Source organism: Manis pentadactyla, chromosome 1 (assembly GCF_030020395.1).
Source record: "Manis pentadactyla isolate mManPen7 chromosome 1, mManPen7.hap1, whole genome shotgun sequence".
In the NCBI taxonomy this organism is placed as follows: domain Eukaryota; kingdom Metazoa; phylum Chordata; class Mammalia; order Pholidota; family Manidae; genus Manis; species Manis pentadactyla.
This window is the reverse complement of record NC_080019.1, coordinates 121,471,624-121,499,501: the sequence shown is the minus strand read 5'-3', so window position 1 is coordinate 121,499,501 and position 27,878 is coordinate 121,471,624. Positions and strand designations below refer to the sequence as shown.

At 37.4% G+C, this 27,878-nt stretch overlaps 1 protein-coding gene across 2 annotated transcripts in view; it reads left to right on the top strand.

Annotated features, from left to right (window-relative positions):
• Positions 1 to 27,878, top strand: part of FGF12 (fibroblast growth factor 12) — a 529,654-nt gene that overhangs the window by 147,439 nt on the left and 354,337 nt on the right. Inside the window, exon 1 of one of the 2 annotated variants that reach the window (XM_036875265.2) lies at positions 24,227 to 24,923. The exons of the other annotated variant lie outside the window; for it this stretch is intronic. Within the exon in view, the coding sequence (XP_036731160.1) occupies positions 24,833 to 24,923 (91 nt within the window). The 5' untranslated portion in view covers positions 24,227 to 24,832. Of the gene's footprint in view, positions 1 to 24,226; positions 24,924 to 27,878 lie in introns of those variants that run through there. 2 annotated transcript variants of the gene reach the window in all.

The following is a 27,878-nucleotide window of genomic DNA, read 5'->3' as shown; positions in this document are numbered from 1 at the left end:
TTTTCATTGATTGTGTCAGGAAGGTTAGTCTGATACTAGATACTTTGCCATGGCTAGAAGTAGAAGTTCTAGAACTTTATCCATTATGTTTCTATTTAATAAGCATCACAATACATTTTTGGTCGCTAGGGCTTGTCACCTAAATTACTTCCTAAATCTTGCAATTACTTACATTTTAGGGAGAGAACGCCATAATCAGTGGAGCAAAAAAAATTGCTTTTTTCTTAAAGAAAGAAAGATATGTTTATGTTCTTTAAAATATTTGAAATATTTTCATTTTGTTAAACACATTACAAAACCTTCACTGACTCCTTGAATTAACTCTAAATTCTTCAGCTGCATATCAGAAATCCTCAAGTGTGTAGCACCAACCCACCTTTCTGCCTTTCCTCCTACACTGTCTGACCTGATGCTCTAGTTGTGTTGGACTATTTGTTCTTTCAAAAACAAACCCTCTCCCTCTCTTTATGGCCTAACAAATATCACATACTATATTCCTTATGATTTGTTTCTCTTTCTCTTTTTTCAAATGTGATTTTACCCTACTTCTAATTTGTTTTCCAAATATGGCACTTCACACACTCTACTGAGAAGAACCTTTCTACTCTAGTATAAATAAAAAATGTCTACACAAGTTTCCTTTTTCATTTTGAGTGAGTTTTGTACTTAGTATAATGCTAGGACTTGGACATATTGCTTCTTCCACCTTTCACTTCCTATATGTTATCAGTTACTAAGTTCTATCAACTACCATCTGAGTCTGTTCTCTTTATCTCCACTGCATTTGCCATAGCTGAGGCCAGACAATCTCTTGTCAAAACAACTTGGTCTTCCCCATCTTAATACTGGTACCAGAGTAATCCTTTCAAAACACATATTTGAGTACAGCAAGCCCTGAATAAAAATCTTTCAGTGTCTTTGACATGACAAAAAGTCCAAGTTTCTTAGCCTGGCCAGCTCTTAGTGTACTTAGCCTGCATGACATAGTTTAGGGAAGCATAACGTAAAGAATTCTTTTTAATGCCTATTAAGAAAAATAACAGTGGTTTGGTGGTTTGTAGTAGGAATCATAAAAGTATTTTTTTATGGAAACAAACCAAGTGAACTTTTCTTCAAGTTCCAAGATTGTATTTTAATGAGTTATTGCCATAGGAACATATGGTAGATCAGTAATGGGAATTAGTTTTACTTTCTGATTTTTAGGTTAATAGTGCCAGTTTAAAAAAAATAATGTTTGTTATTATTGATGAGTAAGAATATCACTACATGTGTTTGGAGGGATGTAACACTACAGCTCAGTAAATACATGCCTGTCTTTCAATCTGTCTGTTTCTGGCATAGAATAGTGACTTATTAGACAATAGCTGCCATCAGAATTACTAATGCTCAGAATCTCACTAATGCATAATTTGATGAATGGATTGACCTTTACGTAAATGTGATGGATGACTCATGGTAGAACCAAGGAACATACAGGTGAGGGCTCCACAGGAGGCAAACAGATACAAGGAAAGGAAGTGAAATCCTTTGAAAAGGGGTTCAGAAATGAAAGGCCTGAAGTCTGCTCCAAGCTGGGTCAGTACATTGCTTCTTGTTAATTATCTTGGGTGATTCATTTCCCTTCTCTGGGCCTCAGTTTGTTTTTGTTTTGTTTTTTTCATTGTATAATGAAGGCGTTGGACTGTGTAATACCTGGAATCTCTGTCAATTCCTAATTGATGATCTATACTTATTTGAATTTGAAATGTAAAGACTATTTCTACTTCATGCTTTATATTTTAAATACCTATTAATGCTTTGGGAGTTAGGGCCTTTTCATTGCTTAATGTTATCTCTTGTCGCCAATCCAATGGACAAGGAGTCTAAGGCCTTTTTCTATGCACTAGAGATCACCTCTCTTTCTCTCCCTCAGCATATCCTATGCTCACAGAACTGGAAATGTGTGTGTTTTGGATATCATTCAAATTACTCAGAAGTATAACTAAGGAAGTCAGGCTCAAATCCTGCATAATAATTTGAAAGTTTATCTCAGTTCATTTTTTACTTTACTTCCAATTTTAGTCATCTATTTCTGACCCCACAAAAGGCTTTCAGCAAGTTTTCTACCTAATGCTTAGGAAGTATTTTCAAAGGAATATAGCATTCTTTCCTGGCATGTGTTGACACAGAAGGTTGCAGAGGCTGTAGAGAAGACAATGAGGGTTGGGATTGCAGTGACCAAGAGCTAATCGTCAGAATACTTGTTCACTGCTGTCTGCTGGTCTTACGAATCTCCATCAAATAGCTTGAATAAACTGTAAGTTTGAGAATATTTCCCATTGGCTTTGAATTCAGTTCTTAGCAAGTTTTCTGGAATTTAATATTATTTCCATGTGGCCATTACTGCAATATAAGCTATAATTTGTGTAAATATCAAGGTCTGTCAGTTACAATATACCTTTGCAAATACTTTAGCCTATTATAAGGTAGAGTCTTGATTAATTATACACAACTTTCCCTAAATAAATTAGTACAGATGAAAAAGAAGAGACTGGGGGCTTGCTGGAGTGACAGAGGTAGTTTAGTTTGATCAGGGATTTCTCTAGTATGACCAGTTTTAAGAATACTGATTCATGGACTAATGCACAATAAACAACATTTAGTTAGTAGGTCAGATGTCAATGGGTGCATTTGCCCTGGGAGGGAGATCTTTCCTGCTCCACTGCCATTGGAAATTGCCAGTCTGTTTTCTATAAAGGGTTTCATGTATAGTTCATGGAAAACCAAAGTAGTAATCACATTCTTTTTTGGAATATGTGTACTTATTAACAGAGAGGGTTGGGTATATCTAAGGAATATTTATGGAGTCTGAGCTAGAATCTGAGTAGTTATCCTTCCCTTGCCCCAGTGTCTACAAATCCTCACGGTTATCAGGTATGGAGTGGACACACCACTCATTTTTGTTCATTTATGAATAAGTATTTATTGAGCATGGACTATGTGACAGATATGGTCTGGTCTCTGGAAATATATTGATGAATGAGATAAAGTCCCTGCTCTCATGAAACTTATATTCTAGATAGATGGAGATAAGAATCAAACCAGAGAACTATTGTCAAAACCTTATACTTCAGTTGTGGTTTTGGTATATTTATCCTCCAAAGCATACTTCTTTATTTTTTTTGGAATGGCTGTAGTTTCCCATGATAATCACACTACAAATTCTAAAATTACAACCTATCTTAAATTTCTCCTTTATTTATGATGTACCTGAAATAGATATTTCCACTGGTGATCTTTAAAAGGCTGAGATTGTTGTGGTATATACTTACAATATGAATGATGTGAACTTCAATTTATTTATTTCCTACTCAAAGCCTAGCCCTGTGCTAGGCACTTTATCTCATAGGCTCCTTAAAGTACTCTGTAATAAGGCATTCTTTTCTATACTTAGATGAAGGAACTGAGACTCAGAGAGGTTACATAAGTTATCTAAGATCATTCAACTAAGGGACAGAACCAGGATTTCAATCCAAGTTAGTCAGGCTCAAAAGGGATCTTACTCTGTTCATCATTTTGTAGGCAATAGCTATGGCTAGCTTATTTTATCCAGCCCCAAGTTAGGTTATGAATTTTTCTCTCATTTTTTTGGGTAGAATCTTTTCAGGACAGAGATGAATGTGTGGTTCAACTTCTTTTGCCCAGAGCTTAAATATCCTCTCAAGGTGACAAGAAGCTTAGAGCAGATTTGAGAGATGAAAGATTTTCTTTTATTGAGTTGAGAATTGTGTACTTAAAGTACCAGCAATTTGACCTGAGTTTGTTGGGGGAACTGCTACACTGAACAACTATATTTTGCCCATAAAAGAGCTTTCGGGATATTTTATGTACAATTTTATTTTCTCCTGGGAGTTACTTTCTCCAGCTGCCACAATTCCAGTCTTCTCACCATGCATCACCTGTTCTCTCTCCTCTGGACAGGCGCCAGTTGGAACTAAGGAGAGCTGAGGGACAGAATCCACAACTTAGCCTGAAAGGAAACCATTCATAAAAGCCAAGCATAGATTTGGGCAGGGTTTTCTGTGGGAAAGAGAGATCGATGGTCTTGTAGGAAAGATTTTCCGGAGCTTATTGGAACATTATTCCAAACAATGCAATTGAAGACTGTCTGTTACGACTCTTGCTGCCCTTTTTCTGTGCATGCACATGATAAATGCCTCCTGGGATTCAATGCCAGGGAAAATGTGATTGTCATGATGAATCAGCACATGTGTCTTGATAATTAGAGCTGATACAGAGCCACTTGTGGGGGCTGGAGGGCAAGTGTAATGTTGGCACCTACACGAAGAGGCATCCTTACTCCTGTAGTATCTGGTTCCTTAGTCAGCTATAGTTAGCACAGGAATCCCGTATAATCCTACCCTGTAGACTGCCACTTATCATAGGTGCTCCTGATCATCATGGGGCCCTCCCATTGGGCAGGGATGGAAGGTGGGATTTCCTTCAAACATGTCTCTGCTGATCTAGTGTGAGCCTTCATAAATGCTCACTGACCATCCTCATTCCTGAGCTACCTCATCTGATCTCCCCTCCAGCCAGCAGAGGCAGGAAAAGTCAAAGCCTTTATTATTGGGATTTTTTTTGGGGGGGGGGTTCTGATATTTATTGATTTGGTTGATTGTTTACTTTTTCTCCTTCAAGTTGGTATTTCTCACTAGAAATATCTTTCAATTTCCTTTTTCTTCCTTCTAGAGCAAAGATCAGCCAACTTTTTCTGTGAACAGACAGATAACTATTTCAGGCTTCTGGACCACACAGGCTCTGTCCCAGCCACCCAGCTCTGCAGCTGTAGCATCAGCGGCCATAGATAGCATGCGAGTGAGCGGGCATGGCTGCGTCCCAATAGAACTTTATTTTCAAAAACAGGCAATGAGCCAGATGTGGTCTTTGGGTCATGGTTTACTAACCGCTGTTCTAGACTGTTGAGTCTAAATAGCTAAGTAGGGCAATATGTAAAAAAGTATATAGAGTTTTTTAAAAAGTCAGTAAATGTTGTCTAATGACTTAATGTGCACCTACCAACAAATTTCATGAAATTTTTTGCCATGGTTTTATTGCAGAGTTTCGGGTACTTAAATATCTTTCCTTCCTTTTCTCCCTTCCTTGATCTCTTCAGGCTTGTGTCTCTGGTGCAGATATTTGAGGTTATTGGATAAATGAAGTGCAGATGCACTTGCTCCATGTGAATGTGTGCATGTGTGTGTTGATGTATCTCAGGGAGAGAGCTAAAGTCATTGTACCAATTAGGACCTAGATAAGATTGGTTTGGTCCTCATTCTGTGAATTTTGGAAGATCAGTATCCCCACTCACACTACCAAGTTTGTGCACATTTTCAAGGTGGATTATACTTTTATGGTCCCTCTAGCTCAAAATTCTGCTTCTGACAAATTAATTCCATGTAGAGATTGTCTGGATGTCCCTGTTCTAAAAAATTTCTTGACCATTTCTATATCTCAGGCTACATCCTCCTACTGTTATTTCTCAGCTTTGCACAGTTCCTTCCAGTTGGGCCCAGGAACTCTATAATTCTTCTCACTTTGTTATGCAGACTAATTCCGTTTTCTCCACCCTTACTTCCAATCTCTTCTCTGATTCCTCTGTACATTTTCTAATCCATGAAGATGCTCTGCTCAACAAAAAGGATCTCTTCTACAGTGGAAATAACTCATAAGAAGGGAATTAAAATTCTATGTAGAACGTTTTTCCCTCATGAGTGTTTAGATGACTGAGTGGGTGAATGGATGGATGGATGGATGGACGGATGGATAGATGGATGCCTTGACAAGTGTTATTCAGAACTATAAACTTGGACTCCTTTTCCATGTGAAGAATAATACCACATATGGAAAGCCCATATTTGGCTTTAATTTCATGATCTAGAAATTATTTAGGGTTGTTCTTCAACCTTCATAGCCAAAATACACCCAATGTCCTATTAGTCACATTATAGGAAGTATTTATTTCATTAATTTCTTATTTATTTGCTTTTTAAATGTCCTATAATGCTTTTAATACAGAGTCAAAATATTTCATATGAGAGTCAACTAAACTATAGAAATAGAATATGAAATAAACAGCATAAGGTAAAAGTTAGGCTTGGGCTCAAAGGACCTAAATATTTGTATAAAAATGATTTATCCTTATCTATAATTATTATTACTGTCATATATTAATTCATTTAACAACTCAATTGTCTGCAAAGAGCATTACAAAGAATATAAAATAAGAAAATACATTTCTAATCCACTAAAGAGCTTATAACTTATTCCTGAAAATAATACAAATAAGGTTAAGTAATTAGAAAATAATATAGAGTACAACATATGAGAAAGTTAATTTTTTAACTCACATTTTCTGAGCACTATGGTAACCTAATATTGATCTCTTTGAAGGCTGCTCAGTGTTGAACTGGAATGAGAGCCGATAACCATACTACTTACAATGTTTCTTAGTGTCACTAGAAAATATTTGACCAGAAAAGATAGATCCTAAGTAAAAACTAGATTAAAAAACAAAAACCTGTCATCTTGTAAAAATCCACATCTATAAAGAGAAATGGAGATATGACCCTGAATGCTTTGTTTTGCTTTGCTGATATTTTTGTTTTCGGTAAGCTTGCTTCATTCGATTTATTTATTTGGGGAGAACACTGTGCGTGGTCACAGTACTACTCAAAGGCAAAGCAGGCATGGGGCTGTGCCTTCAGGGGTTTCTAGTCTGGAGGGAGGAATTAACAGGCAGACAACAGGAAGGACGGGTGCTTCTGTCATCAGGCTTTATGGAGAACTGATATTTGCAGTGGCTGTGACAGAGTTTAATAAACTAGAAGACATACAGAAGTTGTTCTTGGCAAAGAAAGAAAATGAGCAAAGACTCAAAAGTTCAAAAGTCTGTGTCCAAGTAAAGCAAGTGCAGGCTCACCATATCCATTATCTATAGTTTCTAAATTCAAGAAGCCCTGAAAACCTTTTTTTCTTAAATTTACATCAAACCTGACCTGAACTGACCTGAAAGCTGTTAATAATTAGTATTTATTCCACTTACAAGAATATTCTAGAATTTGCTGCAGAAATTAGTGTTTTTGCTATAGGTGTTGCCCTAACACACAGAAATTTTGCCAATATTTTATACATTTATAGTATTACTTAAAAGAAATTACCACTGTATGCCCTCAAAACCTGAATTACAATACACACCTAGCCCCAGGTGTTTCAGATATGGGACTGTGACCTGAACTGATTATGGATGAAAGGATATTGTAGAAACTACAGCCAGACAGCTACATGAAGATTGTGCCGGTTCTTGAATACCAAGTTAAAGATGTTGGGAATTCTACTTTAGGCTGTAAAGAAACCAATATAGGCTTTTGAAGTAGGGAGTGAGATATATAACAATATTGTATCGAAATCAGTTTGTTTTACTGAACACACACTATTTTAAACTCGTTTCCCCAAATAATTGTGGAACCTGAGGTATTTTCCTTTGAGTAAGATAATGATGTCAGATGAAATGCCTGTTGGAAATAGATATTTACAGCCATCATTTGCTTTTGTTTCCTTGTGAAGGTGTGTGGGAGAAATATGGTTAGAAAAAGCAATTTCAGATTGTGTTTTCGGTGTGTTAAGTGTCATACCAAGCAAATATAGTCAGGGTTTGATGTCCCTAAATGACTTTGCTTTGAAAACGCAAAAATTGCTTCCTGGAAGAAAGCAACAACAGCAAGCAAAACCCATAAGAAATAGTAATTTATTTCATTCTCATTCTCTTCAAAATTATTTTATTATAATTAGGTTAAGAAAATTCATTGAAAGATTAAAAATAGCGAATGTGTGTGACAATAAGTCTTCAAACTCTGCCATTAAAAACAGGCAACAGAAGTTTGGGAATAAAAAATTGACTCTGGAATGTACCCATCTCAGATTTTTTTTCTTAGAATATCTGGTCAGTTAGTTGCTCACTCATTTTTCTCAGTATTGTAATAATTGATTCCCAGGGACCTCAGGACCTCATTTAATTTTTGTTTTTAAAATGTCATTTGAGGGACTGGAAGCAAAGGTAGGCATATGTAATAAAATTGTGAATTGGTAAATTTTCAAAAAGAATATTGGTAGCTGCCTTAGGGATATTATTAAATCCACTTTCTAGTAGTGGTATTTCAATCCCTAATAGTCTGTTTAGGGAATCAGAAAATTCCATCCAACTCATAGTTTATGCTTTTCCAGAAAACCTCTACATTTGACTTAAGAAGAACTGTGAATAATAAGAGCGTGTTTACAAACATTTTATACCTCTCACTAGAGTCCAAGGATGAAGCACACATACTAGACCATGAAAGTTATTTTTGATGATGTAACCTCGAGTTACAGACCGAATATTTGACATTCTTGTAAGTTTAAAAAAGATCACTTATAAAAAATAAGATGTTGATATTTTTAAAAACAAATAATATTTATTTCTGATTTTAAAAGTATTCAACATTAATTGTAGAAAAATTTAAAATACAAAAACATAGGAATAGAAATTGATGGTAATATCTACTGAGTATTTTAATGCTCCTCTGGCACCACCCCTCATGCTGTACCTGTATTATCTCAGTTAAACCTTACCCTAGGATGTATTATTGTTCCCATTTTATATAAATAGAAATGGATGCCTAGAGAGTTAAGTGACTTGCACAATGTCATAATGCCAGTAAGTGGTCAAGCAGACGTGAAGCCCAGGATGTCCAATTTCAGAATTCAGGCTTTGAACAGCCATGCTCTCTGCCTCCATCAATCGCCAGTAACCACTCAGTAGTCACCTAGAAAAAGCCAGTTATACTTTCGCATATATACTTTCAGTCTTTTTTTGCTGTGTGTATATATTTTTAAAGCATAATTGAAATTCCAGCAGAGGCTGTTTTCCACCTTCAAGGTTGGTCTTTTTGATAGTTGAACCTATTAATTAATAAAGTGGCTAAGGCATGGTCTTGGTTTTTGCTAATCCAGAGTACGACCCTGGTGCTGAGTGTCTAGGTGGCTTACTTGGATTAAAAACAAAAACCAAACAAAGATCACTCTCAGCACAAGCAGGCATCATGCTAACACCTCCTCCTAGGCAAGAGCTGCTTATATTCCTCAGCTCGAGGTGTCAGTGACAGCATCCAGCATGTGGCGAAAAATGGAAGGGGGACTGATTTTCCAAGTTTTATCTTCATATCCTTTCCTTTCCAAATATAAGAACCCAAACATTGTTAATAACTTCGAAGTTTCAGAATACACCTTTAAGAATGATATTTTCATTTGCATTTACAGATTATAAATTTTAAATACAGGAATGGCCAGTGGGTGATTTATAAATACCATGTCCTGATTTAGACAAAACAAAACAAAGTCTCTTTTAAAATGTCCTAGTCCTTGTTAAGCAGATCACAGGTCATAGGAAGAAGGAGGCATGAAACTCTTACTCGTGGAAAATCTCTAAGTACCAAACTCTGCATTAAGCATTTCCTTTTCCTTTTTTTTGCTCCTAGTTTTGTTGCCACAACAACTCTACAAAGCAGGTCATTGGCCTCATTTTGCAAATGAGGAAAATGAGGCTCAAGGAGTTAAGAAATTTGTCCAGGAACACACACAGCTGGGAACTGCTAATCCTGGGATTCGAACTCAGGAATGTACAGCTCTGAAGTCTCAAGTTTCCTGTGGTGTCACCGAAGGGTTTGATAATCATAATCTTAAGTATCTGGAGTGGACTTCTGTCCAAAGAGGAAAGGCAACTAAAGTGGGAAGAGAAAGAGGAAAAAAAATTAGTTTTGTAGTTGTACAACATCTTGCTGCATCCCAACTATTTTTCTTATAGAATTTTTAAAAATTGAGATATAATTAAGATATCATAAAATTCATCTTTTTTAAAGTATACAGTTGAATGTGTGTGTTTTTTTTGTATATTCGTAAGGCTCTGCAACCATCATCACTATCTAATTCCAGAAGTTTCATCAGCCCAAAAAGAAACTCTATTCTCATTAGCAGTTACTTGTTATAGAGTCTTGATGAAGCACATATCTTCAAAACCTTTCTTCCAAAAAGCCAATTTTCTTAGATTCTTCTCTCAAGCAAAAAGGGTTCTTAGTTTTTTATGTAGATGTAGGCAAAAAGTTATAAAAAATAATCTCATATAACATATGAGTGATTTGCTACTGCTGAATAGATCTTTAAGTATTTTTAAGTATGAAAAGGATCATTAATGGAAGTTTCTCAAAAGTAATCAATGTCAACAAAGTCCTCCTCCCCCATCACTATCGTATTTACCACCATTTATTAAGCATTTGCTCTCTGGCAGGCACTGTTTGAGATACACTATTTTATTTAATTCTGACAACCATTCAGTTTTGTTAATAACCCATTACATTTTGCAAGCAAGAAAAATTAAAGTTCGGAGAAGTGAAGTCACCTACTAAGTGTCAGGGTTGAGAAGTAAACAACAGGTCCTGTTTGACTAGAAAGCACAAGTCTTAACCACTGAGCTCTCTACCAAGTAAGAGGAAATGGTCAAAAGGGACCATAGATCTAAAATGAAAGTAACATTTGCATCCAGATGGAAAATTTACACAAGCTCAGGTTACCTAATGCTAGTTCCTGGTTATCCTGATCCCAGTGATGCACATATCCTATGACTGGATTCTTTTTTTTTTTTTTTGTAGGTAATTATTTTTTATTGAAGGGTAGTTGACACAAAGTATTACATTACATTAGTTTCAGGTGTACAACACAGTGATTCAACATTTATATACACGATAATTCTAGGTACCAGCTATCACCATACCAAGTTGTTACAATATTTTGACTATATTCCTTATGCTATACATTACATCCCGGTTACTTATTTATTTTACAATTGGAAATGTGTACTTTTTTGTTGTTGTTGTTGTGAGGGCATCTCTCATATTTATTGATCAAATGGTTGTTAACGACAATAAAATTCTGTATAGGGGAGTCAATGCTCAATGCACAATCATTAATCCACCCCAAGCCTAATTTTCATCAGTCTCCAATCTTCTGAAGCATAACGAACAAGTTCTTACATGGAGAACAAATTCTTACATAGTGAATAAGTCACATGGTGAACAGTACAAGGGCAGTCATCACAGAAACTTTTGGTTTTGCTCATGCATTATGAACTATAAACAGTCAGTTCAAATATGAATACTCATTTGATTTTTATACTTGATTTATATGTGGATACCACATTTCTCTCTTTATTATTATTATTTTTAATAAAATGCTGAAGTGGTAGGTAGATACAAGATAAAGGTAGAAAACATAGTTTAGTGTTGTAAGAGAGCAAATGTAGATGATCAGGTGTGTGCCTGTAGACTATGTGATAATCCAAGCTAGACAAGGGCAATAAAACATCCACGTATGAAGAAGATTTCTCTCAGAACAGGGGGGGTGAGGTTCTAAGCTTCACCTCTGTTGATCCCCAATTTCTCACCTGATGGACCTATGACTGGATTCTTAGAGTAGATACTTGCATAAAGCTATAAAAACCAGATCTTCCTGGTCCTTCCATTTTTCATTATTTGATAATTCAACTATCAAACCGGAATTGGAAACAACTGCAAAGTCAGGGAGTCTGAGACCTTTCAGATTGGTGCTAAATAGAAACCTCTTCTCCTAGGTCTCTGTCTGTTGGTCTCCAGGATCACTGTACTAGTGTAGCCATTGAAAGGACTCAAAATGCTGCTTTTCTCCTCTTCTTTCAAGACCTCATTTATTTTTATTATACCTGAAACTATCTGGTAGGTGTGTCACTGATTTTCAGGAAAGACAGGACACATGACATATGTTGCTTTTGTATAATAAGTGCCACATAAGTTTAAAATAAATTTGGTTAAGGCATCATCTGCAATGACCTTTATGATTAACTCATTCTTGAAAGGAGCAAAATCATATGACTATTCTGCAAGTTGGGGTGAAACTTTCAATTCAGTTCAGCAGCTATTTATTCACTATTTCCTCTTTTTTTTTTTTTTGAGCAGAGTCTGTGTATGGAGGAAGATAGTAGTGGTGGTATTTCATGATGAATAAACCCTCAGAATTGCCATGAAAGGGAATAAAATGTGTGTGTGTCTGAGGTGAAGAAATACATACAAAGCATATGCCCAACTAATTGTGATACAAGGCATGATGTGATAAGGGCCTCAGCTTTTCCGGATTCCTCCAGGTAAATTAACCCAACCCCCTACTCTAGACAAAATAGCACCATGTACTTTCTTCTTTGCATCTATCACACTTGCTATGCTTTGCATGATTATATAGCTGAATTTTCAATGGTACTTTAGATTCTTTGTAAATCTATCAGAATAAAGGCTGAATGTAACACAAATCAGAGACAACTGTGAATGTTCCAGGCTGAGAAATATGCGTGAGCCCCAGAGAGGGGCATCTAACCTGGTTAGGGAAAGGTTCTTTGTGGAGGTGATACTGGACCCAATTTTTAAAGGATGGATATGTATTCACTGGGAGAAGAAAGAAGGCAGCATATCCAGGCAAGGGAAACAGCATGTGTGAAGATAAACACACATGGAACAGCAATGCCTCAGGGATATGTATAGAATTAAGCTCATATAGGGAGATGGAGGAGGATGAAGCAAATCCTATCATTTCTAGTTTCATACCATTGTGGTGTGAAAAGATGCTTGATACAATCTCAATCTTTTTAAATTTATTGAGGTTTTTTTTTGTGCCCTAATGTGTGATCTATTCTGGAGAACGTCCCGGGTGCACTTGAGAAAAATGTGTATTCTGCTGCTTTGGGATGGAATGTTGCGTATATCTGTTAAGTCCATCTGGCCTAATGTGGTGTTCAGGGCCACTTTCCTTATTTATTTTCTGTCTGGATGATCTATCCATTGATGTAAGTGAGGTGTTAAAATTCCTTAATATTACAGTGTTGCTATCTATTTCTCCCTTTAGGTCTGTTAGTGTTTGCTTTATATAATTAGGTGCTCCTATGTTGGGTGCATAGATGTTTACAACTGTTATATCCTCTTGGTGGACTGACCCTTTTATCATTATGTAATGTCCTTCTTTGCGTCTTGTTACTTTCTTTGTTTTGAAGTCTATTGTGTCTGATGTAAGTATTGTTACTCAAATCATCAAGGGTCTTTGGGCTGAGCTTAAATTGTTAACTTTATTTCGAATGCTTTGAAATATTTCTGAAGAACAAAGCCTTCAAGGATTTGCATTTGGGGTGATTATTTTGTCAATGTGAAGGCAGAATTGAAGCTAGGTGGGCTGTCCCATAAGGGTATTATAGTAATAGGCAGGAAGTGATGAGGACCTGAAAGAAGTCAGGAACAAGGGGGATGAGATGTTAAGGAAATTATCTCTAATAGTCTCTGACTGCTTGAGGTGAGTTAGAAAAAGGAGTCTAGGGTGGCTCACAAGTTTCTGAATTTGGAAACTGTAGATGATGCAGTCTTTTACTAAAATGTGGAGCTCATCAGGTTTGGGGAAAAGAGTTATAGATTTGTTGCTTTGAAGTACTTGTGAATCATTTAAGTGGAGTTTTCTAGGAAAGCTTGGAAACATGTCATTAAAGCTAGAGAGGTCATAGTGGAAATATAACCATTAAATCTGGTCAGCAAACACAAATTCAGAAAGTCATCAACAGTTGAAGAAATTTAATACACAAGAGGATGCTCAAGAAAAGTAAAGAGAGCAAAAAGACTAGCAGCTGCAACCCTGGGAACTGGTAATCCTTGGGGAATGGGCAGAAAGAAAACTGAAGTTAATAGAGAAGTTAAAAAAAAAAAGAGGAATATGGTGACCCTGAAATCAAGAAGGGTTTCTTGAAAAAGAGTAATCAATAATTTTAATACACATGAACACTGTTTTATGTATAATTAGGACAAAATGTATCCATTGCATCTGGAATAGCCCAGTTTATGGTGATTTTATAAGAACTTGAGTGGTGTGTTATGGGCAGAGGCAGTATTCAACAGGTTTAGGGAAGAATAAAATGTGATAAAGTGGAGATAGTATATGTAGACTCATTTTAAGACATTTGTATGTTTACAGGAAGGAAGAAAGGATAGAAAGACACAGAGTCGAGGGAAGCTTTGGAAAATTTGACATGAGGCTCTTTCTTGGTACATGGGAGCGGCATTCTTGGCCTTAAACTGTTCTGCACAGGCGCAAAGATACGCATGTGTGCATATTTGTGGATATATTTGTGTATAAAAGGGGCTAAAATATTCACTCTCCAGATTACCACATCTCCATTAAGTCTTCAATGGAACTCTAATCAATGGATCCAGTTGACATTTTGTCTCCTTCCCCTTCCCCGATCCTAGATCTACAACCACTTGTACTGGGTTCAAGCTCATCATTATGAGTTAGCCCAAGCCAAAGGCTCAGACTCTCCCATGCCCTATTCTGACAGCTGACACTAATAAAAACCTCATAGTTTACTGTAAAGGCAATACTTACTTTTGTGGTTGTCGGGTCTTTAAATGAATGGATGCCCTCTACTTCTGGAAAGCAGACAATTTACAGATAGAAAATCAATTTCTAAGGAAGGGAAAAATGCTCTGAAATCATTTCTATGCACTTTCTAAAATAAATTTGTACTATGCTATTAAAATCAGAAGCAGCAACACAGTGTTTTGTAGAACACCTGGGAGGTGGCATCCTGAGTTAGAGTCTCAGCTCTGTCATGAAGCCATGTGACTTAGGGGAAATCACGGTCCCCATTTTTGTCTTCTTCTCTGTTAAAGGATGGGGCTAGATATCACCTATCTTGGTTTGATTTATGCTGAAATGTTATTCCCTTAAGCCCTGAATAAAGTCATTCCATAAATTTTCTTTTCCTCTCTGTCTTCGGAAAAACTCTGTTCTTGACAAATGCCACCATATTGGAGTGTTTTCTATCCCCTGCCCCCCTCCCAGACAGATGAAATTGCCGCCTGTCATTCTGGTTCCCACAATAGTTCTCACAGGCCTCTATCCTTTTCAACATTATTTGTACAGCTATCTGTTCTTCCCCATGCCCTCTAGATAGTGAGGTCACTGAGGGCAGTGGTTGTCCTTATAATATGAAGTTTGTGCTCAGTACAGTGAATAGACATACATTGAATAGAAATTAATTTTAAAAAATTCATTTACCTGTTAGACATACTATATAATATAAAATGTAATGGAATTTTTATTTATCGAGAGTAGATAATGTGAAGCTAAAAGGGATTGGTTGTATCTTTATTCTAGGAATTGAAGGGGTCTTTGTTACTATTTTGGTGTCTTTAATAGTCAGGATTGTTGCAATTCCATGAGGGCATGGGGGAGTCAGATACAGCTTATTTCAGTCGTAGGGTAATAATAACTATTTTTCCAAATGTCACCTAAATTTCAGACCTTATTTTTTAAAATGAGTACATAATTTAAAATTAAAATAAGAGTAATATCTCAGGTTTATGGCACTTTGGCTCTTCCCCTTTATTTCATGTACCCGCTTTATTTTAGAGGAGAAAGCTCATCATGCCTAAATTCCTTCTGGACCAATGCTCTGCTGAATGGCACTAAGAAGGTTATGATTCTGACTTAAGTCTTCTAACTCTCAGAACACCTACACTATACCCTTTTAGCAACTTGGAAATTATGTTTCTAGTTCTAGTGTCTCTCTTTCACTTTCTGTATTTTAGTAAGGTTTAGTAATAAATATTTTTAACAGAGAAAATATATATATTTAGCTTTTCTTTAATATATTATTTATTTTGGAGAGGTAATATATACACATAATAAGTTTTAAAAGATAAAACTGGAATGCAGTCAAGTAAGTCTCCCTCTCTCCCATTTTTCCCCTCCATGAGATAACAGTTTCTTATGTACTTTCTCAGAAAGTCTATGAATTTATAAACATGACAGAGCTGAGACTCTGTATGTACATTCTTTTTCTCTACCATGCAAATTGTAGCATTCTTTAATATTTTTACAAGCTTGTTAAATTTATTAATAAATTTCAGAGATCCATTTCAATACATACAGCTGCTACATTAAAAAAAATTGTAAAACATTCCTTTGTAGGGATGTGCCAAAATGAACTATTTTCCTAATCATGGTTTATTATCATTAGTATCAAATAGCATTACCAACAATATTGTATTGATACCTTGTGCAAACATCACTAGTTGTGCAACTTTAGCTGGAAGTTAATATTTAGAAAAGGCATTTGGAAGAAGTGGCTTTTTAAATTTCGGAAGACAGAAACAAATTGCCATTCATCAAGGCTTTCAATGTGTACTCTTATCAAGAATGTAAGAGTTCCCATTTCCTTTATATTGTTTCTAGTACACTGAATTATCAGACATTTTTATCCTTGAAATCTGAATAATTGAAAAGTGGTATCTTAGTATTGAATACATTTGGTAGCTCTCTTATTATGAATGAATCTTACAGCATTTCACTTTTCAAAAAAATGAATTGTATCTCCTGCATAGCTCATATCCTTATTTCAAAATCTTTGTCATTTAATGTACAGTTGCAAAATTTTTTCCCACAATGGAAAATCCACAATAGCAGTTCGCACTTTATTTCATCAATATTTAATAGACATTAATATTTAACATTAAGTGTTAATTTGATAATTTCATTCCTTCAATATTTAATAAATAAGTTATTTATTACATGCCCTAAGTACTATGATTTAAAAAAAGGAAACTACAGATACCTGAATTTGTAGGTAAAGGGGTTGATAATCTCTATATCATTCACTCATCCAAAATACATATGCACAAACAGAATTAAATAAATCCTATGGTATAGGAACTATAATATGCTGAGGTGGCTTACAGATTTGGGGCGGAGTGGGAAGACACCAGAGCACATTTCCCAGAGGGAGCACTGTGGCCCTAGTGGTAGCTCTGAAGGAACATGCGGAATTTTTAGGGTCAAAGAAGTATACAGGTGATAGGAGAACACCCACTTGATACTGTGCCTATATTTCTGTAATGCATTTTGATTACGATAAGTATTGTTTCCTTAAAATTAGTAAGTATTAGCTATCTTGGATTGGTTGATTTCATATTTTTCACAATACATGACTCATACTTGGCTATAATAAGTAAAAACGTTTTCCTTCTATTTGACTCAGATAATGCACAGTTAAAATTTTATTATAGATTACAATCTCTGCATTTATTGAAAACAATACAGAATGTATGCACACCTTTTTGTAGTATTGCTACAGCTTGTGGTATAGTTCTATTAGACAAAATGGAAATGTCCAATTGCAGCGTCAAACCCTGAAGTACTATTTATTTGAAGACTGGGCTCAGAGGTGGGGAAAGTTAAAGGAAAATGCATGGCAGTCTTATTCATTAATTTGAACCCAGCAGGTTTATCAGAAAAGTACTATAAAAAATAACATTATTCTTTGACTGAGTTTTTGAGTCTGGTAAGGTAAGACATACCTGTGGTTAACTGCCCTGTATCTAATAGTAATGTAATGGAGCATAGGACAGGGTTGTAGGGAACTATAGAGGCTGAATTCTGGGTACTAGTTCTTTTTAAGGAAGCAGAGTTCATTCTTTAGTGGAGGCAGAAACTATTAAGTATGGCTAGAAAGTAAGGTGGTAATATTTACTAAGCATTGGTCATTGTATATTTAAATGGGAAGTATCTTCAGTTCAGCTCAACTTTCTTAATCTGTCTGAAGCTTTTCTGACTGCTTACATCCCATTCTCAAAAGACAGAATGAACCACTTCTTTTTTTTGTACCTTCACTTAACTCTGCAGTTCTACCAATACCACAAAGCCGTGTTTCATTTATAGTTTACATATCCCTTTTCCTTTTCTAGCTTTTTAGGGCAAGGAGTTAGTTTTACTTTCTAAGTATCTGTGGATAGGGTGGTTGGATGAGTGAATGGGTTAAAAGATATCTCAAAATCTTATACCCTGTTTCAGTGGCAATCACCATATTTTGAACTCCTATTTCAAAATTGAAAAAAATAATAATAATTTAATTTCAGTGCCCTCCTGGTAGCAAATATTGGTCTTTTAAAGGTGGTTTTTTCCCAAAAGAAAATAGGAAAATGACATGAACAGGCAATTTCTCCAAAAAATATAAGCTGTCAGGTGAAAGAATGTTCAAACTTTCCTATAATTAGAGACATGCAGATTAAGAGGACATTACTATCAAACAGACAAAAATGAAAAAGGGGGGCAATATATTCTGTTGATGAGGCTGTGGGGAAACAGGCACTATCACATATTGCTTGTAGAAATCCAAATTCATACAAACCTTTTGAAGGGAAATCTGGCAATATCTAACAGTACCTGTACACTTATTTGACCCAGCATTCCCATTTCTAAGAATCTACCCTGAAGCCTTCCCATTTCTAAGAATCATTTGTTGGAAGAATCTAATCTACCCTCCAATAGCAAGAAAAATAATATAGAAATAAATATGGATGTATATATGTGGGTTTGTAGAGCCTAGTAGCAATGACACCCCAGTAACAAAGAGCACATTAAGCACCCAGATTTTGGTTCCTAAATACTAGTCTCCAGTGAAAAAATAGGAATCATTGGAGAATTGTTGATTCCAGAGCTGGGCCAGGAAAAATGAAAGATAAACCCAGAACATCTTATAATGCTGGAAAATTTAGGAACTGCCTCAATGAAACCAACCAGAAGGATCTCCCAATGGCTAAAACTGGAACAATTTGAGCCATAAAATGAATAATGATAGTACAGGGATTATGACTCAGGTAATAAATATCCATGAAGCTATCTTATATAAAGAAATATTTGAATAAATAAATAAGTGAGAGAAAAGGGACAGCTCTTACAGGAAGAATTCCCCTGACTGGAGAAGGAATGGTGGAAAAAGAAAGTCACTATTAGGAAGAAAGCACAATAGTAAATGCTGCCAGTGAGATGTACCAGTGGATGCTAAAATGGAAGTATAAGGGGAAACAATATATTAGCATAGCTTCAAAAAGTTTCTTCCTCAAGACATTTAGCAACACTAAAGGAAAAAAAATAATTTTACTGTACAGAAACCTAGCAGACACAAGTTTAACCAAGTGATCCATGTTCATATCACTAGCTGACACCATGTAGCCCCTGAAAATGATGTACTGAGAAGGATACAACGTTGCTTCTGTGGCATTCTTGCCAAAATGAATAACACGAGACTAATCATTAGAAAGCATCAGACAAATCTGAATTGACAGACATTCACAAAATAGTTAACCAATATTTACTAGAAGAGTCAAAGTCCTGAAAGACACTGAGATGAGAGGTGGAGGGACTGTCAGAAATTAAAGGAGACTAATGGGATACAACTAAATGCAAGGTGGATACTGGAACAGAAAAAAGGCACAAGGAGAAAAAAATGGTGAAATTTCAATAAAGCTTGTAGTTTATTTAATAGCATGGTACCGGTGTAATTTTTCTGGTTTTGATGATTGTACTGGTTATGTGAGTTAACATTAGGAGAAGTTGGGTGAAAAGTATACATGAGCTCTGCATAATTTGGCAACTTTTATGTAAGCCTAAATTTATTTTGAAATAAAGAAGTTTGGAGAAGAAGAAGGAATAGAAGAACAAATAAAAAGAGCAAGAAGGGGATGACAAATAAAATACAGGTTTGCTTTTTTTGAAAATAGTTAAAACTTATTTGGACCACATATTCATTAACAAATTAAGTTAGTTGCTAGTGACTGTTCTCGTCACATTATCTAATGAGATTGATTTTGTTGCTATCTTTGTTTGGGCCACTATAACAAAAATACCATAGACTGAGTGGCTTCAACAACAAACATTTATTTCTCATTGTTCTGAAGTTGGGGAATCCAAGATAGAGCACTGGCAGATCTGTTGTCTGGGGAGGGCCACTTCCTAGCTCATAGATGGGTGTCTTCTCTGTGTCCTTCCTCACAAGGTGATAGGGGAGAGGGAGCTCTCCAGGGTCCCTTTTATAAGGGCACTAATCCCATTCAGGTGTGTGATGCCTGTATCCCAAAGGCCCCACTTCCCAATATAATGGGTGTTAGGATTTCAACATATGAATTTTGGGGGGATACAAACATTCAGTCTACCGTAGTACAGAAATACTACTGCACACCTTGGTTCTCAGTGCCCAGACCCAAGAGCTTGCTTTATTCCACATCCCCACCTCCCCACCCCCTGCTGCCCAGTTCCCTGGAGTCCCTGGTTTTTACCCTCAGTCAGCGGACTACACACAGAACATAGAACAAAGATACTAATTTATGTGTTGATTTGGTTTTTTTGTGAAAATAAAGTTGTTTCCATTTGACATACACTTTGCCATTAATATTCAGTAGTCCTCCCTTATCTGTGGTTTCAGTTACCCCTGTCAACTGCAATCCAGAAACAAATGGTGCTCCTTTTGACCTACTGTCAGAGAGATAATAGTAGCCAAGTGCTACATCACAATGCCTAGTCATTCACCTCACTTCATCTTATCACATAAGCATTTTATCATCTCGTAACAGCACAAGAAGGGTGAGTATAGTACAATAAGGCATTTTGAGAGAGAGACCACATTTGCATAACTTTTTTATAGTATATTGTTATAGGTATTCTATTAGTTGTAGTTAATCTCTTACTTCGCCTAATTTATAAATTAAACCTTATCATATGTGTAGTTTATAAACAGGTATGCCTGTATAGGAAAAAGCAGTGTATATTTGTATAGGGTTCAGTATATCTGTGGTTTCAGGCATCTACTGGAAGTCTTGGAATGTATCCCCTGTGGAAAAGAAGGACTACTGTACTCATTAAAAGTTTCCTGGCCTGGAAAAATTCTGAATATGTGATTACTGATTCAGTGTAGGCTTCCAAGCAGATAAATATACTGATTAACTGCACAGCTGATGCCAAGAGTCAACAGATCCCTGTTTAATATGAACCGGAAATATCTTTGATAAGTCACCACTTAAAAATCTCAGAACTCCCTCCATACAATTACTAATTCTTACAGGCTGTGAGTAAATAACTCTTTATAAAAAGGAAAAGTTCAGAGACTAGGAATTTAAACAAATTCCCCTGTCATTATGTACCAGATTTCCCAGTCCCTCTCAGAAAATGATAAATTATTTAATTTTGAAATCATACTAGTGAGTCATTTGCTAGAATTGGTCTAAAGTCTATTTAAAAAAAAAAAGAAAAAGAAAGATGCCTACGTTTAAAAATCTTCATTAGAGACAGATAATGTAATTTATTATATAATGATATATCCTAAATTTAAAACTTAAAGATGTGATTGCCAGTAAAATCTTGAATATGGAATATCTTATGAAATAATACACAGCAGGAAATGTGAAAGTTTTGCTTAAACTAAAATGTGCACTTTCCTACCATCCATCCGTTGTGCTCCTGGCTTTTACTATTTATTTTGCTCTGTCTTGTTTTTGGATATTTTGGTACATGTAAAACTGCATTCTCCTTAGTCAATGATTCTGTAACACTTCCTATGTTGACAGATAGTAACTACACTGGTGGGGGTGAGGATTTCATAATATGGGTAACTGTTGAACCACTTATTGTATACTTAAAACCAATATAAGATTGCATATCAATGATAGTTCAATAAAAAAGGCTTTCTCCTTAACTACTGCACAGGACACTTTAGGACGACTATAGCTGTGTGCCTACTGTGGAGTAGGGTGTCACTTAGGAGTCACTCTAACAAGCATGTGCACTGAAGCCCTGATATGCATTAGAACCTTTATTTTTTTTTTAAACTAAGTCTAAGTAATAAAACACCAGTGATCAATTACTTTTCAGACCTCCTTTGATCAAATGTCCATAATATATAGTAAGAAAATATTTGGAATGGAAATGTTATGTGCTTTCTTCGATCTAAATTTATCTGGAAGTTCAATAACAACAACAAAAGACCCATAAGTATGATGCCCAGTTTGTTTTTCACATGCTGTGATGACCCATTTCCTTTGTGGTGAATACACTTGGCCGTGAGAATCACCATGACAGCAGCTTAAGAACAGTAAACCATGTGAATATTAATTGTGACAGAGTTGGCTTTCTTGCCCTGCTTTCTAAGAGTTTACAATCTGTTGAGGAGACAGAAGATTCAAACATAAACCATTGGATAGTCTAATAAAAGAGCCACTATGTTAGATCATTAAGGATCACCTAGAAGCCAGGGCAGTTGGTAATAGCACTTTACTTTGCAGAGCTAATGAGAACCTTCAAAGAACTTGCACATGTCTCACCTTGAAACAACCTTGCCAGGTATGTAGAGAGGCTCATTATAAATGTGAAAATTTATTCTCCAGAGGTCCTGTGTGTTTTAAAATCACACATGGACCCGCTTGTTCTACTAAGTTCCTTGAGGGAACCAGGGCCTTATCCTATTCCTTTGCCATTTCAAAGAATGGCATTTCTCTCAAAGTAAAGAAACAGCTCTCAGCACTGGGTTCTAGAGTAGCAGAGCTCTCCGGGAAAGCTCTCTGCCTCTGCTGCAGCATGAAGGACTATTTTTAGATGTTTTCCTTTTACTAATTTTCTCTCCCTCCATGGGGAATTTCTATGGGTAGAATCCCCAGATGAGCCAAGTTTCTCACTAATTCTCGCAGAGACCGGAAAGACAAAGGCCACAGCCCAGGTTGCCCTGGGACCTCAGAACCTTGCCATGAAGACAGTGTAGTGGACTTAGCAAGATCTTCACGTAGCTTGGAGTCCTCAGAGCTTTGGCAATCCCACTGAACAACAGGATTAAGAGGTGACTGGAAGGAAGGCCTGGCATAGCTTCTTGAGTCTTAGAACCACCCCAAATGCTCTTGCCCAGGGATCAATTCTGAAGTTAGAGAATGTGGAGCCAGTGGTGGCTGTGCACTCAAGAGGCCCACCAGATGTTCTGGCTTTCTTCCATCACATTTGAGAGGAAGGAAGCTTCCGAAAGACTTTTTCTAGGCAACTCCAACCTTTTAGGGAGCATCACAGGAAGTGTGAAGGGTTAGCCTGGAGCACAGAACAAGGAAAAACTACTTTATTCCCTGCAGGGAAGAGCTAGCTAGCCACCTAGTGCTTAGGTGGCCTTGGGACAATAAAATAAATTTTTGGGTAATGTCAGAGTAAACCTTCTAACAGGTTTTGTGCAATGAACCTACCTGCCGAGCTGATTAGTTCTCTACCAACTGAACTGTTCAAGCAGAAGTGCAGACATTGCTGTGGATGCTGGTATTCATCAGAAAGTGAATGCGATCAAAAACCCTACCTAGGGAGGCTAAGTGATAATAATTGCTAACACTATTACAGCATTTACTTTATAGCAAGTGCTTTTTTTTTAACCCTCAGAAACGGGTATATAAGGTAGATGCTATTATTAACTCTTTTTTAGAGATGAGGAAATTGAGGCAAGAAAAAGTTAAGTAATTTGTTCAAGGTCACACAGCTAGTAGGAATTTGACCTTAGGCTGCTTGTCTCCAGCTTCTGTGCTTTTAACCACTTGCCGTATTGCTGTGTCTTCCAAGGTCCCTTCTTGCCCTGAGATTCCAGGTAGGGTGGAGTTTGGTCTCACTGCCAGCATTTCTTTAAAGGCTTCACTCTTAAGACTTCCAAAAAGGCATGGATGGTTTCCGGAAACAAACAAATAAAGCCAAGGGGGTTGCTGGAAAAAAAAAGAGAGAACTTTAGACCAACAGGGAAGCTTGCGGGTAATCTCTGCGGTCAGTTGGCAGAGGCAGAGCCTACCAGAATATCACGCCGAAGTCAGGCGCTTTTGTTCCCAGATTTCCCGCCTCATCCACTGCTCCCTCATTACCTCTGGCTTTGCATTCTGGCCTGCCTGCTGCACACTCCGCCCCCTTCCTAGTGCACCTGTGCTAAGCTTTTCCAGGAGAAAGCAAGACACTGAGACAACCGCGAAGCTGCCAATTCTCTATTCCACACCCTCTGCCCTGTCCTGATTTCCGGAAGGGGACAGTGACGGCCAGCATGGACTGTGACTTACCCAAGGTCACAGAGCCCCGATCAGAAAATCTAGGTGTCCATTTCCCACATGAGTGCTCTGCCCACGCCTAGGCACACCTTGGTTCTCAGCGCCCGCACCCAAGAGCTTGCTTTATTCCACATCCCCGCCTCCCCACCCCCGCCGCCCAGTTCCCTGGAGTCGCTTCTGACGCTCGGTAGCCTCCAGGGTCCAGCCCTTCCTGCGGGCGCTTCCCTTCCGCCGGATTCCCACGCCGGAGTCCCCTCGGCCCGCGCGCAGCCGACGGGAGCGCTGCCTTCCGGGCTCCTCGGCGCCGCCCGGGGCCCCGCGCATTCCCTCTCCGCGCTCGCCCGGCGGGGCATTGGGGCGGGCGCGCGCCCACGGCTCACCTCCAGACGCCGGGAGCAGGAGCTGAGAGGACGCCCCGAGCCCCCAGGCAGGAGGCCAGGGCCGACGCAGGACCCTGCCCTCGTCCTTCTGGGCGCCGGCACCTGGAAAGGGGCACCGACCCGCGGCGGCGCCCTCCGCGCAGAAGGTTCACTCACCGTCCCGCTCGCAGACCAGCCGAAGCCTCCGGGAAGTCCTAAAGTGTCACGTTCGAGCCCACTGAGGTGTGGCCGCACCTCCGGCTCCCGCGGGGGCTCCCGAACGGCCCTCTCCCCTCCTGTGCCTGCCCCGCGCCCGCTCCTGCCCCGCCGAGGTGCCAACTGCTCTCCACCTGGGAAGCGCACACCATGCATTCGGGACCCGGCTTCCAAAGACAGGCCGCTTTTTGGTTGGACAATTAGCGGAGGTGGGCGGGGAGTTGACGAACCCCACACGAGCGCTTCTCCATGAAGATTCTTGAGCTTTCTTTGAAGAAAGGAGTGCATATGCTGCAGTGTCTCTGTGGAAGGAGCCTGAGGTCCAGCAACAGCCTAAGTGGTGAGAAAATGTCCTTTCCCTAGCCCTGCAAATGCCTCCCACCCCACCCTGCCCTCCTCTCCGCCTCCCTCCCTGCTCTATTGAGCCCTGTAAGTGGTGGAAGGAAGGCGTTTCCTTACTGGGGCGAGGTAATGGCCCCGCCGCAAGTTCTGTCTTTGGGTGTGTTTTATTTGTTTTTGTTTTCTAAATCCCTGAAGTCATCAGCGCTTTATAGAACCTTTAGCTCTCGCCGAGCTCCTGAACTGGAACCCGCGGGTCTCTTTTCGAGGGGTGCATAATGACCTGCTTTCTCACTTCCTCGCGACTCTCTCTCCTTGTGACTTGAGAGGGCTGCGTGCGACTTGGAGTTGCTCAATGTCTCCGACTGAGAAGTTGCCGGTGCATTCGACAGAAGAGGGGACTTTTAAACAGGTGGCTGGCGAGGCAGGTATCCTTTATTTTTTTCTTGCTTTGTCTGAAAAGTAGACATGTGGCCGCATCGTCAGAGTACGTTTTGCCCTGGAGAGCAAGCAATTTTTGTCCTGGCTGCTGAAACATGAGAGGTTAACGATGGGTTTAACTTACCAGGTCCCTCAGGAAAGGCTCAGGGAGGGAATGAAAGAAAAGCAGACTCTTTTAATGACCTGCGATATTGAGAAAAACGATTAAAAATTTTAATGAAGAGTAGCAATCTAAAACGGAATGAGCGCGATTCTTTTCTGTTTAAGTATTGCAAGTGGTGTGCCCTTTCTACACATACACTTCCCATTGTCCATCTCTCTTTTTTTTAGGTGTAAGTTTGCTTTAAGGTGATTATGTCTATTAATCTTCCAAGTGCTAATCTAGTTTTTGTCGCTTTGGTATTCTCTTTACAAAATGGGGGTGGGGTGTGAAGAGAGTGGAAAGATTCCCTTATTATGTCTAAACAATTTTTGCCCATAAATTCCAGATCACCTTAATGTTCAAAATGTTAAAATAGGTTTCATGTTTAAAACTTCATATGTTATTCGGAGGATCTGATTCATTTGATCATGTACCTATTTTCACCCTGTTCTGGAGCTATGAAGATTATATTTGGAAAGATTAGAATATATATAGGTTCTATTCATTCTTTGTAAAACTGACTTTCTGGTTACTCACTATTCTAAATGAGAAGTAAAATTATTTTAATAGAGTGATTAGATAATTTAATTATATGTGAAATATGAAAACATACTCTTTTGAAATAAAATCAACAAGACCTCTTTCATTCATACTTTCCCTTTCATTCCATTCAAAAGTTTATTTAAAACATTTTTTTACCACTGTATTTATAAGTGCTAAAAGGTGTCAAGCTGATATATTCTAAATAATACTCAAGATGCTGAAGTTTTGTTTTGAAAATATTTATTTCAGAAAGCCAGTGAAGATATATATTAATATTATTTCAATTTCCTTGTCTACATTAAATGAAGCATGAATAGATTGTAACTTGGATATGTATTTCCTAGATGTGAAAAATTTTAAAGTATGCATGGTGTGTAATAAAGATAGGCTGCTACTGCATGTAAAAATAGGTAACAAGTTAATGTGCATGCAGAGCCAACTCTCAAATATTTAAAGGTCCAAATAGAAGTGATAGCATATCTGATGAGGCAGGATAGGTTGTTGCAAAACCATGAGACTTAAGAGTCAGAAGACCTACTTATAAACCAGTCTTAACAAAATCACTAAGAATCTTTTTTAAACTCAGTATTTTCAACTGAAAAAAAATAGAAATAATGATAATTCTAGCCTGGTTCCTATATCTTATTTAATCATATTTAATGTATGATCCTGTGAAAACTGTTGCACTGCATATATGCATTTCTATTTAGTGGAGTAGTTGGCTATTTGGGGGAAGTATTGCTCTAGGGGATTCTTTTAGAATGGTATAGTCCCAAGTAATGAAGATGAAGGTTCCTCACACCCTTTCCACAGACAGATTTAATACAGAGAGTTACTAAGAAACTGTCTCTGGGAACTATATTGTTTTTGTTTGAATTGTGGCTTTTCTAGCTTATGATCTTGGGTAATATACATGACCTTGCTGTCCCTCAATTTATGTAGAAAAGTAAATTAGTATGGTAATAGTATGTACTTCCTCGGCTATTGTAAATAATATATGAATTACTAATAGCTAAAGATTTATTGAGCTCTTACTATATGCCAGGCATTATTCTAAGAACTTTGAGTCTACTGTATACAACATGCTCAGTGTATTTTAGATATTATTATTACTGTATTCCATTTTAAAGTGATTTCTTTCATGTGACTTGTACCATTAGCATGACATCACAGCAATTCTGCATGAAATGCTTTTATGCCCAGTGTGAGAAGCAGACTGAGGTAAAAACATCAGATACATTTTCATGGAGCAAATTTAGAAAAATACAGCTGGAATGCACAATTTTAATTTTTTGAACTTACCTAAAAAGAAATACAATAATCTTTTAAACCACATCAGCATGCAGTAAAAAGTTCTATGCTAGCTACTTCTTCCCATTCTTTTACAGTTGGAAAAGTAAGGGCCACAGGAGAGAAGTGACATAATTTGTTATAAGAGGTTAAGAGTTTCTCCTAATGTATTGCTGAACTTTTGGAATTGTAAACATTTAAATATTTTATTTAGGTTTTATTGAACAAATGGAGATAAAAATTTTAAAAAATCATTGCTAACCTTTGAGTTTCTTAGTATAATTAAAATGTTTTGTTGCTCTTGTTTTTCCTCTGCAATATAAAATATTAGTATCTTGTCTAATTTATCTATTACTTTGATTTATAAATCTTTTGTACTTCAGGAGGATGGAGATAGCATGAGCTATTAAGTAGAAAAAATCTTAAACAAAGTTAAGTGGGTTGTTTAAGGCCATTTTTTAGTCTCATATGCTCCTTTTTATCCATTTCTCATAATGATTTTTTTTTAGCATGTGCTGCCTGTCTATTAAAAGACAAACA